General features: G+C 41.5%; 1 protein-coding gene across 1 annotated transcript; it reads right to left on the reverse strand.

The window, feature by feature from the left end:
• Positions 1 to 3,352: 3,352 nt before the first annotated feature.
• On the reverse strand, positions 3,353 to 14,592 carry LOC125344982 (melanoma inhibitory activity protein 2-like; the record flags this gene model as incomplete). Its single annotated transcript, XM_048337247.1, is given in 5 exon segments — positions 3,353 to 3,640; positions 3,753 to 3,950; positions 8,761 to 8,907; positions 8,910 to 10,011; positions 14,506 to 14,592. Coding segments are annotated over 5 exon segments (1,662 nt in total), but the record flags the coding sequence as incomplete, so codon positions are not given.
• Positions 14,593 to 15,167: the final 575 nt, after the last annotated feature.

Here is a 15,167-nt window from a genome sequence, read left to right on the forward strand (position 1 = left end):
ATTGAAAGACTCCTCTTTAAGACGATCCTCAAATTTCAACGGAAGCAAATCTTTGATGAACACAAAATCCACCTGGCAGGATGTAAGCATCTAAAAATGAAAAGCATACTTTATTGTAAATACATAGTCCAGTGACCTCGCTGCTCTTGAGCGTATGGCCTGGTATCTGACTAGAATCTGGTTGGGCTTTCCAGAATACCTCTCAGATGCCATGTACTTAGGAAATTTCAATTATTCTCTCTTGGTGTGGATCTAAGCTTTCAGAAAGAGGAACTTGCAAAATAAGGCATACTATGGCTTGGATAGGTTTCATTCCCTCCATAGCTGAACCCAGGTTTCATGCATGCTTGGCAAGCGCTCTACCGCTAAGCCACGTGTCCACCCCTTATGTTTGGTTTTCTCGGTTTTGTTTTAGTTTCTTTGCCAGTCTGGGAGCTTGGACTCAGGGCCTGAGCACTGTCCCCCTGGCTTCTTTTTGCTCAAGGCTAGCACTCTGCCACTTGAGCCACAGCACCACTTCCGGCTTTTTCTATATACATGTGGTGCTGAGGAATCAAACCCAGGGCTTCATGTATACGGGGCGAGCACTTTACCACTAGGCCATATACCTTGCCGCATTCTTTTCTTTTCTTTTTTCTTTTTTTTTTTTTTTGTGTGTGTGGTGATATTGGAAATTGTGTTCAGGGCCTTCTATGTGCTAGCCAAAGCTTTCTACTGTTCGAGCCATACTTTTAATGTAACTTTTTAATTTTTGATATTTCATTATCATTTCAGCCTTTCAAGAAGTTTATAAATCTTAGCTGGCGGCTCTCACCTCAAATCCTAGCTACTCAGGAGACTGATATCTGATGAATGTGGTTCAAAGCCATCCCAGGGAGAACAGTCCATGAATTTCTTATCCTCCAGTAACCAGCAAAAAGACAGAATGGCTTAAGTGGTAGAGCACCAACCTGAGTGAAAGAGGGAGAACTTGAGGCCGTTATTTCAGGTGCCAGTAACTACAAGGAAGGGAGGAAGGAAAGAAGGGGTGGGGAGGGGACGGACCTTTGTAAAACTAGTGTACATTTCTTTCCAGTGGGCAGCTACTTTGAAACTTTGTGTGGGTACTGTTTCTTTTTCTTTCTTTTTTTTAATATGATTGTCATTTTCTTTTTTTTTTTCTTTCTTTCTTTAATTGATTGATTGATTTGTTTTTGCCAGTTCTGGGCCTTGAACTCAGAGCCTGAGCACTGTCCCTGGGTTCCTTTTTGCTCAAGGCTAGCACTCTGCCACTTGACCCAACCACCACTTCTGGCCCTTTCTATCTATGTGGTGCTGAGGAATGGAACCTAGGGCTTCATGTATACAAGTCAAGCACTCTTGCCACTAGGCTATATTCCCAGCCCCGGGATACTGTTTGTAATAATATTGTCCCACTGATTTAGCTTGTCATGATGGCTGTTAATGTGTAGCTATTGTTTCTGTTGTGTTTGCCTAATAGTTATTTCATTTTCAAAAGTTCTCAAATTTGTTCATTTGAATTATTCAGTAGTGAAAAGCTGTTTGTTTTTTTCTACCACATACTAATTAATTCCACTGGAGTATAGACTTGCTGATATATTTTCTAATGAGCTACAACTTTGCAACCAGGGGATCCAGTGAGTCCTTTAAAGGTCACTTTTTGGCAGCTTGTTTTCCTCTCCTGCCTGACTTCCTGGTATCACAAGATACTTTGTTTAGCTGGGAATATGGCCTAGTGGCAAGAGTGCTTGCCTCCTACACATGAAGCTCTGGGTTTGATTCCCCAGCACCACATATATGGAAAACGGCCAGAAGGGGCGCTGTGGCTCAGGCGGCAGAGTGCTAGCCTTGAGCAGGAGGAAGCCAGGGAAGGTGCTCAGGCCCTGAGTCCAAGGCCCAGGACTGGCCAAAAAAAAAAAAAAGGTACTTTGTTTATCTAGTACTTCTCTGTGCCTGCTAAGAGATCTATCATTTCTCCAAGGAGCCTTTGTTTCTTAGGGAAGAATGATGTTTAAAATCCAATATGTGATCTAGATTCCAGTGACTTAGGCGATAGTCCTAGCTACTCAAGAGCCTGAGTAGCTGGAAGTTGGTGGTTCAAAGCCAGTGAGACCCCATCTTCAATGAAGAAGCAAAAAGCTGGACTAGAGGTGTAGCTCAACAGTAGACCACTCACCATGAACAAGAAAGCCTAAGGAGAACATAGGACTCTTGATTTAAAGCCCCAGCATTGGCCTAAGAAACCAAAAACAAATAACAATAACAAAGTATGACTGGATATTATGGCATCCACTTGGAATTCCAGCAGGAGAATGACAGGTTTGAAGCCAGAAGAGTAGATAGCATGAGTTTAGGACTAGCATGCTCTACATAGTCTCAAAACACAAACCAATGCCTGTGTTCAGTGTTACTGTGGTATGATTGCTTCTAGGCTCCTCAGTTCTCAGCTTGAATTTTATCTCCAGATTCAGAATTATGAGTAAACAAGGTGGCAGTTGTTTTAATCTCCTATTTCAAAAGAAACTTTAATATAACAATAGATGATACAGCATCTTAGCCCTTATTCTTACTGAGTCTTTGTTAAAGAGCTAGTTCACAGAAATGTGGTTTATTTTTGTTTGGTTTTTGTGGCCAATCCTGCGGCTTGAACTCAGGGCCTGAGCACTGTCCCTGGCATCTTTTTGTTCAACGCGAGCACTCTACCACTTGAGCCACAGCCCCACTTCCGGCTTTTTCTATATACATGTGGTGCTGAGGAATGGAACCCGGGGCTTCATGTATACAAGGCAAGCACTTTACCACTGGGGCCGTAATCCCAGCCCCTGTGGTTTATTTTTGTTGTGAAATTCTCCATTATAAAAGACAAAGGACAAACCAATGCATCAGTGATAGTTATAGGACATTATGTTGGGGCTGGCAATCTGGCTTAATAGTAGAGTGCATGCCTAGCATGCATGAAGCCCTGGGTTCGATTCCTCAGCAACACATACACAGAAAAAAGCCAGAAGTGGCGCTGTGGCTCAAGTGGCAGAGTGCTAGCCTTGAGCAAAAAGTAGCCAGGGACAGTGCTCAGGCCCTGAGTCCAAGGCCAAGGACTGGCCAAAAAAAAAAAAAAAAAGAAAAGAAAAAGAAAAGAAACTGTGTGTGGGCTGGGAATATGGCCTAGTGACAAGAGAACTTGCCTTGTATACATGAAGCCCTGGGTTTGATTCCCCAGCATCACATATAGAAAACAGCCGGAAGTGATGCTGTGGCCCAAGTGGCAGAGTGCTAGCCTTGCGCAAAAGGAAGGCAGGGACAGTGCTCAGGCCCTGAGTCCATGGCCCAGAACTGGAAAGAAAAGAAAGAAAGAAAGAAAGAGAGAGAGAGACAGAAAGAAAGAGAAAGAAAGAAACTGTGTGCATGTAAGATTTCAAAGAGAAACCAATATTGTAAGAAGTTTATATAGGATAAATCTACACAAGCATATGTTGAAATCACTCTTCTACTTAATAAAACAAGTAAAATTATTGCTAAACAAAATTGTAAAGCCAGCTTACCCTTTCTAGCAACATGATAACTGATGAAAATGCAGAATTCATGAGATTGTAAATGTCAATTTGAAATAAGTACTTCAGAACCCGAAACCCTGTAACATCATCTGTTGATTAACCAAAAAAAGAAAAAAAAACAATAAGTTAAAGTTTGCTATGTAAATTTGAGTGCATTTCTTCCTTAAGTGGTGAATTGGAGAAGGAATACCCCATTATTACCTTTCTGGAGAATGTGGTTTTGCAAAGATAAAGCATTATCAAGGGAAGCCACCTGGCTGCTTTGGATAAAGTTTTCCACAGATGTATCTGTTTCCCCCTGCTCAGACACTTCAAGGTCTCCCAATGATGTTAGTTGTTCAGCATTTTTACAAGATGAGGTTTGGCCATGTGTTTTTTCAGGTATTCTCTCAGGTAAGTCTATTTCAGAGATAGTAAATAAATAAATATAAATAGATAGATAGATAGATAGATAGATAGATAGATAGATAGATATGTCTTTGTGAAAATACTTGCTTTATATGGGCATCCCTTTATTTTTCTCAGAGGTCGTTCTTGAACTTTTGTCTTCCTCTGTGAGGAAGAATGCACAACAGCTTAAGGGTAGCCAGCATTTGTTTCTGTTGTGGTGCAATAAATTACCACAAGCTTGCTGGCATGGTTTGTAGAAATATGTGTGTGTGTGTGTGTGTGTGTGTGTATGTATGTATGTGTATATATATATATATTACAAGTGTGCACATAAAAATCCAAATGTACCGGACCACATTCCTACTGGAACTCTAAAGGAAAATATTTTGCCTATCCTTGCCTTTTCTAGAAGCCTCCTACATTTGTAGCCTACATCTCTTGAGCTCAGGATCCTTAAGCACATCTGCAAAGTCGCGTGTGTGTGTGTGTGTGTGTGTGTGTGTGTGTTTGTAATTTTATTGTTATTAACATTTTGTACAGAGGGGTTGCCATTTCATAAGTCAGGTAATTTCTTATTTGGGACAATGTCACCCCTTCTTTGGCTTTCCCCCAGTTACCTCTCCTATCATTACCCACAGGTTCCATAGGTCATTTTCCACACAGAGTATACAGAATCACACCATGCAAAGTCCAGACCCTGGCACCATGGAGGGACCTTTATTCAACCTACAACCTAGCCTCGCCTTTATTCCTTGGCCAAGAAAGAATTATAAAAGCTGTACAATTGCTGAGGAGGTAGCTTAGTGGTAGAGTGCTTGCGTAACATGCATGAAGCCCTGGGTTCAATTCCTCAGGACCACATAAACAGAAAGCGTAGCATGCATGAAGCCCTGGGTTCAATTCCTCAGGACCACATAAACAGAAAAAGCCAGAATTGACACTGTGGCTCAAGTGGTAGGGTGCTAGCCTTGAGCAAGATGGGGAAAAAAAACTCCATTGTATTCAATTTTTCACTTTTTAATCTTAAAAACCATGATTTAAATAAAAATAATAAACTGGAGATGGTGGTGCACAACAGTAATCCCATCAATCCTGAGGATGAGGCAAGAGGGTTGTGTATTGAAAACCAGCCTAGGCTACATTACAGGACCCTGTCTCAAAAATAAGCTGAGTGCCAGTGGATTGTGCCTGCAATCCTAGCTATTCAAGAGGCTGAGATCCGAGGATCCCCATGCCCAGCCAGCTCAGGCAGGAAAGTTTTGTATTACAAAGTTTGACAAAGAAAAGCAATCCTAGAACTTACAGCAGTTAATCTCCAGGTTCCAAAAGCTAGTCCCCTGTAGCATGCATGTCTGCCTCTTGCACTAGAGAATATAAAAACAATTATCACTCCAAAGTCTCACGGGATTGCTACAGAGGTAGAAGATTCACTCCACTACTGAAGAAACTTTATATGCTATTGGCACAGGAAGGCGCCTGTCTCTTTAGGATGTTTGAAACATCCTAAACATGGTAATGAAAAGGCGCCAATCAAGCGTCATGCATTTTCCTTTTTCTGTTGTCTTACAGGTTCACTAATTTCACATTCAAGCCTTGGCTTCCCTGTTCATGCCATGTCCATTTATTATATCATTATTTACTCTATCAAATCACACCATTGAGAAAGTACATTAAAAGAGACAGTGGGGGTGGGGGGCATGCCTCAGGTCATAGTGGCCAGCCAATGAGTGAAGAAAGCAAGCATCAGATACCCAATTGGAGTCCAGTATAGAACAAAAGGAAAGAAGGCTGGAAGTAAAGGAGGGAGGGAGAGAGGGAAAGAAAGAAAGAAAGATGGATGAGAGGAAGGAAGGAGGAGGGGAGGGGAAGGGAGGGGAGAACCAGCTGAGCACCTGGGGCTTGTGCTTGTAATCTTAACTACTCAAGAGAAGGCTGATGGGCTGGGAATATGGCCTAGTGGTAGAGTGCTTGCCTCAAGAGAAGGCTGAGATCAAACCCAGCCTGGCAGGAAAGTCCATGAGATTCTTAACTCCACTGAACTACAAAAACAAAAAAGAAGCCAGAAGTAGAGCTGTGGCTCAACTGGTAGTGTGCTGGCCTTGAGCACAAAAGCTCAGGGACAGTGCACAGGGCCAGAGCAGAAAAGAAAAGAAAAGAAAAAAAAAAAAACCCAACCCTGGGCACTGGTGGCTCATAGCTGTAATCCTAGCTACTCAGGAGGCTGAAATTTGAGGACTGGGTTTCAAAGCAGTTCAGGCAGGAAAGCCCATGAGACTTTTACCTCCATTTAACCACCAAAAACAAAAAGCAGGGGTTGGGGATATGGCTTAGTGTCAAGAGTGCTTGCCTCGTACACATGAAGCCCTGGGTTCGATTCCCCAGCACAACATATATAGAAAATGGCCAGAAGTGGCGCTATGGCTCAAGTGGCAGAGTGCTAGCCTTGAGAAAAGAAGCCAGGGACAGTGCTGAGTCCAAGCCTAGGACTGGCAAAAAAAAAAAAAAAAGAAGCAACAACAAAGTGGTACTGTGGATCACAGTGGCAGAGTGCTGGCCTTGAGCTAAAAATCAAGCTCAGGGGCTGGGAATGTGGCTTAGCAGTAGACTGGTCGCCCAGCATGCATGAAGCCCTCATTCCTCAGCACCACTTAAACGGAAAAAGCCAGTAGTGGTGCTGTGGCTCAAGAGGTAGAGTGCTAGCCTTGAGAAAAAAAAGAAGCCAGGAATAGTGCTCAGGCCTTGAGTTCAAGCCCTAGGACTGGGGGAAAAAAAAGAAAAGGCTCAGGGGCAGTGTTTAAGCCCTGAATTCAAACATCATAACTAACCCTATCCAGCCACCCCCCCAAAAAAATGGTGTCTGATCTGATTTAGAGGAATTCTGATCACTTACATTAACAGATGTCATATATTTTAGAGGACACCGTGTTAGTTACTAATTAACGAGACTGGGTTGTGTAAAACAATGACACAAAGTAAGTCCAAAATGTGTTCTTTCCAGTTAGTGCTCTACTTGCAGCATTTTACCTATTAACTGGAGATAAGAGTCTCTCAGATTTGTTTGCCAGGGCTGACTTGACTGGCTTCAAATTGCAATCCTCAGATCTCAGAGTCAGCTTGGTTTTGAATTGACTAATCAAACCAGATTTTGTTTTGTTTTGTTTCCAGACTGAATGTGAAAACCAAACATTCCTTTAGAATGTCAAAACTTTGGAACATGAGAATCTCCTTTCAACTAGCCTTTAATAATCTCTGCTGTTTGTTGTCATCCACCTTTCTCATTTGGAAAAGGATTGGAATCTAAATGTCCACATGCTGGAAGAGGGAGGATGTTGGTGAAATGCAGAGTTCACATTTGGGGGAATGGTAAGGTGTGATACGCAGTTCTGGCCAGTTCAGAAAATCAACTGGTTCTAATGGAAATGGGTTTCCTTCAGAGTTTGCACTGTTCTTGGCCTCTTATGAAACATTTGCTGTCATTCTACAGCCCAATTGTTGCTGTATTATTAGTCAATATTTGCTAAATTTCACATCTATCCATCATAGACACCTCAGTATGGAGATGTGCAGAAGCCAAGTAAAAGTTCCACACAGTTTACAATCCTAGTGTTTTTCTCTTTTTATTTGGATGTGGATCAGAGCGGCTGTTTTTGTTTCATTTTGTTTTGTTTTTACTTATTTATTATTCGTTCTGGTCTGTTTCTTAGCTTCTTTACTCGGGATACTTGACCCTCCACTACTTAAGCCACAGCACCATATCTGGCTTTTTGATGGACCTCACTGACTTTAACCTGCTTGGACTGGCTTCGCCCAGCCTCCTGAGTGGCTAAGATTATGGGGTGAGCTTCCAATGCCTGGGTTGTTTGGGTTTTAGTTAAGACTTTTGCTTTGTAATCCAAGCTGTTTTACAACTCGTGATCCTCTTGCTTCCCAATTGCTGGCATTCCAGCTGTGCACCACTGTGCATGTCTGATCCACATGTGTTGAATCCAAAGTTGCTAAATTTTCTGGACATTTAGAAATAGAAGTGTCCTCTGATGTTCACTTTCTTCTACCGCCTTCTGGTAAAAATCTCAGAACTAAGAGACTTGAGGAAAGCTGAAAACCTTTTACCTTAGTCTTGCTTGAAATCCCTACTACCTTGTATACTTAAAAGCCTTGTTATTGTAGTGCTCCATATGAAAAGTAAAGCATAAATGCAAGCCTCAAATTAAAAATTTTCAGAGGCAATGTATGGCGATACATACCTACAATCCAGCATTGGAAGACTCAAGCGGGAATCATATCTCAACTTTGAGGCCAACTTGGACTACACAGCAAGACTCTCTCTCTCTCTCTCTCTGTCACACACACACACACACACACACACACACACACACACACACAAAATCATGGTTAAAACTAACCTGGACCTGACCCTCATCTTCAATTAATCGCCAAAAAAGCCAGAAGTGGAGCTATAGCTCAGCGGTAGATTACCAAGCCTTAAATAAAAAAGCTAATCAAGTCCCAGTATGGGCTCACACAATAAAATTACAATTTATGTTCCAGAGCCAACTAGAAACTGATAGAACGATGGTTGTTATGGGCTAAGGAGAGTTTAGGAAATGTGGAATTTCTCAACTTTTCTCATGTGTTGAAAATGAACTATGTGGGTGGGAGGGGAAAACTGGGAGGGAAGGAAGGGGTGACAGTGCCGCAAAAGAAATGGAATCTTCATGGGACATATCACTTTAACTCCTATGTATGTCACCTTTAGAATAATAATTTTCAAATGTTTTCATTATGTCAACAAATAAATTCTAAATCTTTTCATACCAACCTGACCAACGGTGACTGCTTCTCAGTAGCATGGATTCTTCCGTGTCATCTGTGGCATGATTTTCAATTGAAGACTCTTGCATTCCATCATTTTCACCTTTATTATTTTCATCCAGTATCTGATTTGAATATGGCAATTCTGCTTCTCTGGAGTGTTCTGGAACCTCCAGGGGTTATCAAAATTATGTAAGATTTTCTTCAAATATAGTGTGTCATCAGAATCATCTGTTTCCTCTAAGACTCCTTCCTTGTGTATTTGATCTTCTGCTTCCATCACTTTGATTATGTTTATTTCCTGTTCTTTATCAGGCTCAGAATCACTGGCTGGAGGATGTTTGTGTTTATCTAGCCCACTATCACTGTTTTGTCCATCATCTGTTATCATTTTCTCTTCATCAGCATATACAAAGCCTAGCATGCCAAAACCAAAATCAAACCAACTTGACTTTTGAGTGGAGCTGTCGTTCATGATTGTGTCCTCTTTCCCTGTTGTTATTTCTGTCCATGGAACAGTGGCATCTTCCTCTGATGATTTAGCATCAGGAATATCTTGGAGTAGTGGATGGCTTTCTTTGGACAATAACTCAAGTTCTGTACTCTCCTCTCCAAAACCTAAATAACTTGTAAATCCACCACCAAACCAGCCAGTGGCTTGAGATTTGAGAGTGTGCTCTAGCTCTGCAGCTTGTTCTGAGTCTTCCTGTGTCATTGAAACGAGATGGGGTGGCTCTGAATCCAATTCAGATTCAGGTTCTGAGGCATGTTCTGTTTGGGACTCAGCATTGTGTGATTCCTCCAGATCGTTTCCATCTTCCACTGCTAATTTTCTACTTTGAAAAGAGTTTTCATGTACAGATTCAATAACTGGTTCAAAAGCCTTGTCTTCAATTTGTTCTTCTCCCAGTCCAAACTGTTCTCTTCCTTCAGGCAGGGTGGAGGAGGTCACGACACCTTCCACTTCTGCAATCTGGTCCTGCCCCCTTCCAGCTGCCACTTCTTCCCAATCTCTTGGCTCACTGGCACTTGGGATTTTTCCAGGAGCCTCTGATGCTACAAATTGGTCTGGAAGTACAGTACTTGCAGAAGTTTCATAAAATCCAGACTGTCTTAGGAAACCACTTGCAAATGTACTATATTTTTGGTCTCCATCTTCTTTATATGAATACATTTTTTCACCATTGCCGCTGTTTAACTCACTATCTTCACTTTCAAATATATAGCTCTCTCCATGAAGACAAAGAAAGTCAGATTCCTGAAAGAAAAAAAAAACATAAATGTACTCAACCATGGTTTCTCCCCAAACCATTCAAAGTGGATGACAATGATTTTCTTAAGATGACACAACCAGCTCAGCCACAGAACAAAAGCTGAAACCAGATCGTCTCATCTTAAATACATTTACAACTGAAATACATATTACAAATACATATTAGAACCGAATTCTAGGAGTGAATGTAGAAACGTAATGATAAACATCCTTTTGTGTATGACTTATTATTACATAGCTCAGAATCAGAGAGTATCAATGCTTTGATCTTGTACATAAACGCTGATGGCCAGACATACGTGTTCATATAACCTTGCACTTCCTACGAGTATTCTGAGTGGACTCAAGGATTATGATCTGCATGTGGTCCTCCCATGGCTGTACTGGAAATTCAACCCCCAAAGCAACAGTGTTAGGAAGTGGGACCTAAAGAGAAATGCCAGGGGAATACCAGAAATACCAGAGGGAATGAATGCATCCTGCTATTATATAAGCAGGTTCATGATCATCAGTAATTCCTTTAGAAACATCACGGAGGACTTTCTATGGGTATTATTTTTTGCTTTTTTTAACTGTTAATTTTTTTTTTTAGCAATACTGAGCCTTGAACTCAGGTCTTTGTGCTTGCTAGGCAAGTGCTCCAAGATCTGAGCCATATGATATATATATATATATATATTTTTTTTTTACATATATATATCATACACACACACACACACACACACACACACACACACACACACACACACACACATATATATATGTCTTTACATTTGGTTTGAGGGGCTGGGGATATGGCCTAGTGGCAAGAGTGCCTGCCTCATATACATGAGGCCCTGGGTTCGATTCCCCAGCACCACATATACAGAAAATGGCCAGAAGTGGCACTGTGGCTCAAGTGGCAGTGTGCTAGCCTTGAGCAAAAAGAAGCCAGGGACAGTGCTCAGGCCCAGAGTCTAAGCTCCAGGACTGGCAAAAAAAAAAAAACAAAAAAAAAACCAAACATACATTTGGTTTGAAAACTCAGCATACTTTTTTTTCCTGCAGCTCTATGGAGGAATTAGCACAGAAAAAAAAAACTGCATGTAATTACTGTATCTAATTTAGTGATTCGAGGACAAATTTAGTGATTTGGGGACAAATTTAGTGAATTTTAATACTGATATTAAACATTACCTCATCCAGGCAAATAAATAACTTATTATGCCTAACATTTCCTGAGAGAGAATAATATCGAAGCTGTGGACTAAGGGATAAGAAAGGAGGGGGAGAGACAGGTGGGGGGCAGAGAAAGCCAGAGAAAAACGAGAGGGGGTAACAGTGTTGGACAAGAAATGTCCTCATTGCCTTTCTTGTATAACTGCAACCCCTTTCTACAACACGTTACAATAAAAGTTGAAAAATAAAAATAAATTTTAAAAAAGAAAGAACCAGGAGGCTGGGAATGTGGTTTAGCGGTAGAGTGCTTGCCTTGCATGCATGAAGCCCTGGGTTCGACTCCTCAGCACCACATACACAGAAAAAGCCAGAAGTGACGCTGTGGCTCAAGTGGCAGAGTGCTAGCCTTGAGCAAAAAGAAACCAGGGACAGTGCTCAGGCCCTGAGTCCAAGCCCCAGAACTGGAAAAAAAAAGAAAAGAAAGAAAGGAAGGAATCCAAGAATGGTAATGCATGCCTATAATTCCAGCACTTGGAAGATGGGGACACAAGAATCATGACTTCGAGGCCTGTGTCCTATATAGAGTGACTCTGTCTCCAAACAAAAGCAAACAAAAACAAAAGGAGGCTGAGCTCTAAGGATCGCAGTTCAAAGCCAACCCTGGCAGAAAAGTACCCATGTGACTCTTATCTCCAATTAACCACTCAAACACTGAAAGTGGCACTGTGACTCAAAGCGGTAGTATGCTAGCCTTGAGCAAACAAGCTCAGGGGCAGCACCCAAGCCATGAGTGCAAGCCCCACAACCTGAAGAAGGGGAAAAAAAGCCTAGGGAAGTGAAGAATGCAGAGAAAGCGTTCTAACAGGAAGAAGAAAGAGAGTGCAAAGGCCAGTTTGTCTGGTGAAAAAGGGAGATGGTTCTGAGGCAGCGGCCGGGAGCGAAAGGAGAAGCACGAGCAGGGGAAGCTGATCCAGACCTGGGAGGCCAGAAGGATGAAGGGCATTGCACCAGGTCCAGGGGAAAAGCCAAGAAGGGATTTAATGGCCTGAATTTTTTTTGGTTTTGTTTTTCCAAGATCCACTGCTTTTGGAGAATGGCTTGAAAGATGGCAAATTTTAAGCAAGCAGAGCAGTTGGCAGTCTATTGCAGTATTATAATCAGTGGGACTCGGGCTACCATTCGAGAAGACAGTTTACCTACAGGTATATTATAGAGACAGAACTGAGAGGACCAGTTATTCTACAGGAAACAGACAGCTGGTAGTTGATCCCAAAGTGTGTGTTGGGAAGAGCCAGACAATAGATAATTGAACTTAACTAAATAAGCTCACTTCATGCTGAGGTCATTTGTGGTCAATTGGCTTAACGTGGAATCTGAATTCAACTGACTGATCACGTTTTTTTTTTTTTTTTTTTTTTTTTTTTTTTGCCAGTCCTGGGCCTTGGACTCAGGGCCTGAGCACTGGCCCTGGCTTCTTCCCGCTCAAGGCTAGCACTCTGCCACTTGAGCCACAGCGCCACTTCTGGCAGTTTTCTGTATATGTGGTGCTGGGGAATCGAACCTAGGGCCTCGTGTATCCGAGGCAGGCACTCTTGCCACTAGGCTATATCCCCAGCCCCTGATCACGTTTTTTTAGAGTTGTTATACAGCTGATATACAGAGGAGTTACAGTCACATAAGTCAGGTATTGAGTACATTTCTTTTTGGACAATGCCACCCTTTCCCTCACTCTCTCCCAGTTTTTCCCTCCCATCCTCACCCACAAGTTGAATAGCTCATTGTCAACAACGTGTCTAGTGAGTATCACTGCTGCATTTGTTGATTCTTTGTCCCATGATTTCTGTACCCTCCTCCCCTCCTCCAAAACAGATAAATGAACAATACCAAAAAAGAAAAGAAAGCAAAAGAACAAAACCTCTTGTTTCCATCTCTTAGAGTTCATTTTGATAAATATTATTTTGTATGATGAGATGCACATAGGTATTGCCCCTTTGTATTCCTCTCTCATTTGGTCTCACTGCGTGTGAATGCCTACAGTCCTGTATAATTTATCATATCTAGGTCTACCTTCTCAATATGAGAGAAAACATATGCCATTTGTCTCTCTGAGCTTGGCTCCATACAAGTGTATACATTAAAAAGTTACCTTTTTTTTCCAGTGGGACCAAAAGTTTCATTCAAGGGAGTTAAATAGCTCCCTGCTAGAGGAACTATTCCTCTAGCTCATAAGTCAGTTGTTTTTTAATTCCTGTTCTTATTATCAAGTTTAACATTATTAAGATTATGAAACTCCAGCCAGGGACTGGGATTATGGCCTAGTGGTAAAGTGCTCACCTCGTATACATGAAGCCTTGGGTTCGATTCCTCAGTACCACATACATAGAAAAAGCTGGAAGTGGTGCTGTGGCTCAAGTGGTACAGTGGTTGCCTTGAGCAAAAAGAAGCCAGGGACGTGCTCAGGCCCTGAGTTCAAGCCCCAGGACTGGCAAAAACAATAACAAAAAAACTCCAGCCAGACACTGGTCCTGGTTTCTCAAGAGGATGAAAGCTGAGAATCATAGCTCAAAGTCAATTGAGGCAGACCAATCGCTGAGACTTTTATTTCCAATTACACAGCAAAAAGCCAGAAGTGGAGGTATGGCTCAAGTGATAGAGCACTGACGTTGAGCAGAAAAAGCCAAGCAAAAGCACAAGAACCTGAATTCAAGCCCTATAAAGGATATATAAACATGAGATCTAGGGAGTGTTGTAGGAATAAGCTTCAACCCTAGTAGGACAATGGTGTTCGTAATTATACCTGACACTCACATAGTGCTTACTAAGTGCAACTCTATGTACTTTTTGTATACTCATGTTTTCCTCAGTAAATTTGAAGTGACACTATATTACAGCCATCATTTCCATTTTACAGATGGCAAAATTAAGGCACATAGTGCCACTTGTACAGTGAGTCGTTGAGTCAGGCTTGAACTCAGTCCATCCTAGTATCCATTCAACTGTCTGTTAATTGTTCAAAAAGTAAAATCCTTAACTGTAATCAGTTCCATCTTACCATCTTAGTCACATAAATTATTCCAAGAACAAGTCCTCCACTGTCCAAAAAGAAATGTACTCACCTGACTTACATAACTGTAACCCCTTTGTACATCACCTTTATAATAACAATTTAAAATTTTATAATTTTCATCTTTAAAACATTTCAAAAATGAAAAAAGTCCTCAGGCCAACTATTTTACACATCAATTGTACATGGTACACAATCAATGGACACTTAGTCAAGAAAGTTCCATTTAGTTCACAGCTGAGAATGAGTTGACTCACTTTAGCTGATATTTCAGCTTCTTCATGTATGAACACCTCTTGTTCCTGGACTGCATCTCTGGGGAAAAATCCAAAGTCTTTTCCTTTCTATCAAAACAAAGAAATGAGATTATCAAAGAAGACTGGTCAAACAACGATTACTAAGCTCAATTTATCCCTGTGATGATAACTTTCATCTATATCAAGTCACAAAACATTAATTGGCAATCAATTGCCATCTAAAGAAAGTGAGTCCAGTAACTTGTGGCTCATGCCTGTAATCCTAGCTACTGAGGAGGCTGAGATCTGAGGATCATAGTTTGAAGCCAGTCCATGCAGGAAAGTCCGTGAGACTTTCACCTCCTATAAAACTTCCCAGAAAAAGCTGAAGAGGTAGCTCAAGAGCTCAGAGACTCAGTGACCGTGCCTGGGCCTTGAGTTCTAGCCCCAAAAAGAAAGAAAAAAAAAGATAGAAAAGAAAAGCAGGAAAACAAAAGAACAAACATGGGTAGGAACATGCTTTTATTATTTAAAAAAAACAATAATTTAAGGGTACAATGAGCTAAACTATAAAATGACACAATTTTAAATTAAACTTTGGAATGTGGGCTGGGGATATGGCCTAGTGGCAAGAGTGCTCACCTCTTATACATGAGGTCCTGGGGTCAATTCCGCAGCACCAC

The sequence above is a fragment of the Perognathus longimembris genome, unplaced genomic scaffold (genome assembly GCF_023159225.1).
Source record: "Perognathus longimembris pacificus isolate PPM17 unplaced genomic scaffold, ASM2315922v1 HiC_scaffold_5065, whole genome shotgun sequence".
Taxonomy (NCBI): domain Eukaryota; kingdom Metazoa; phylum Chordata; class Mammalia; order Rodentia; family Heteromyidae; genus Perognathus; species Perognathus longimembris.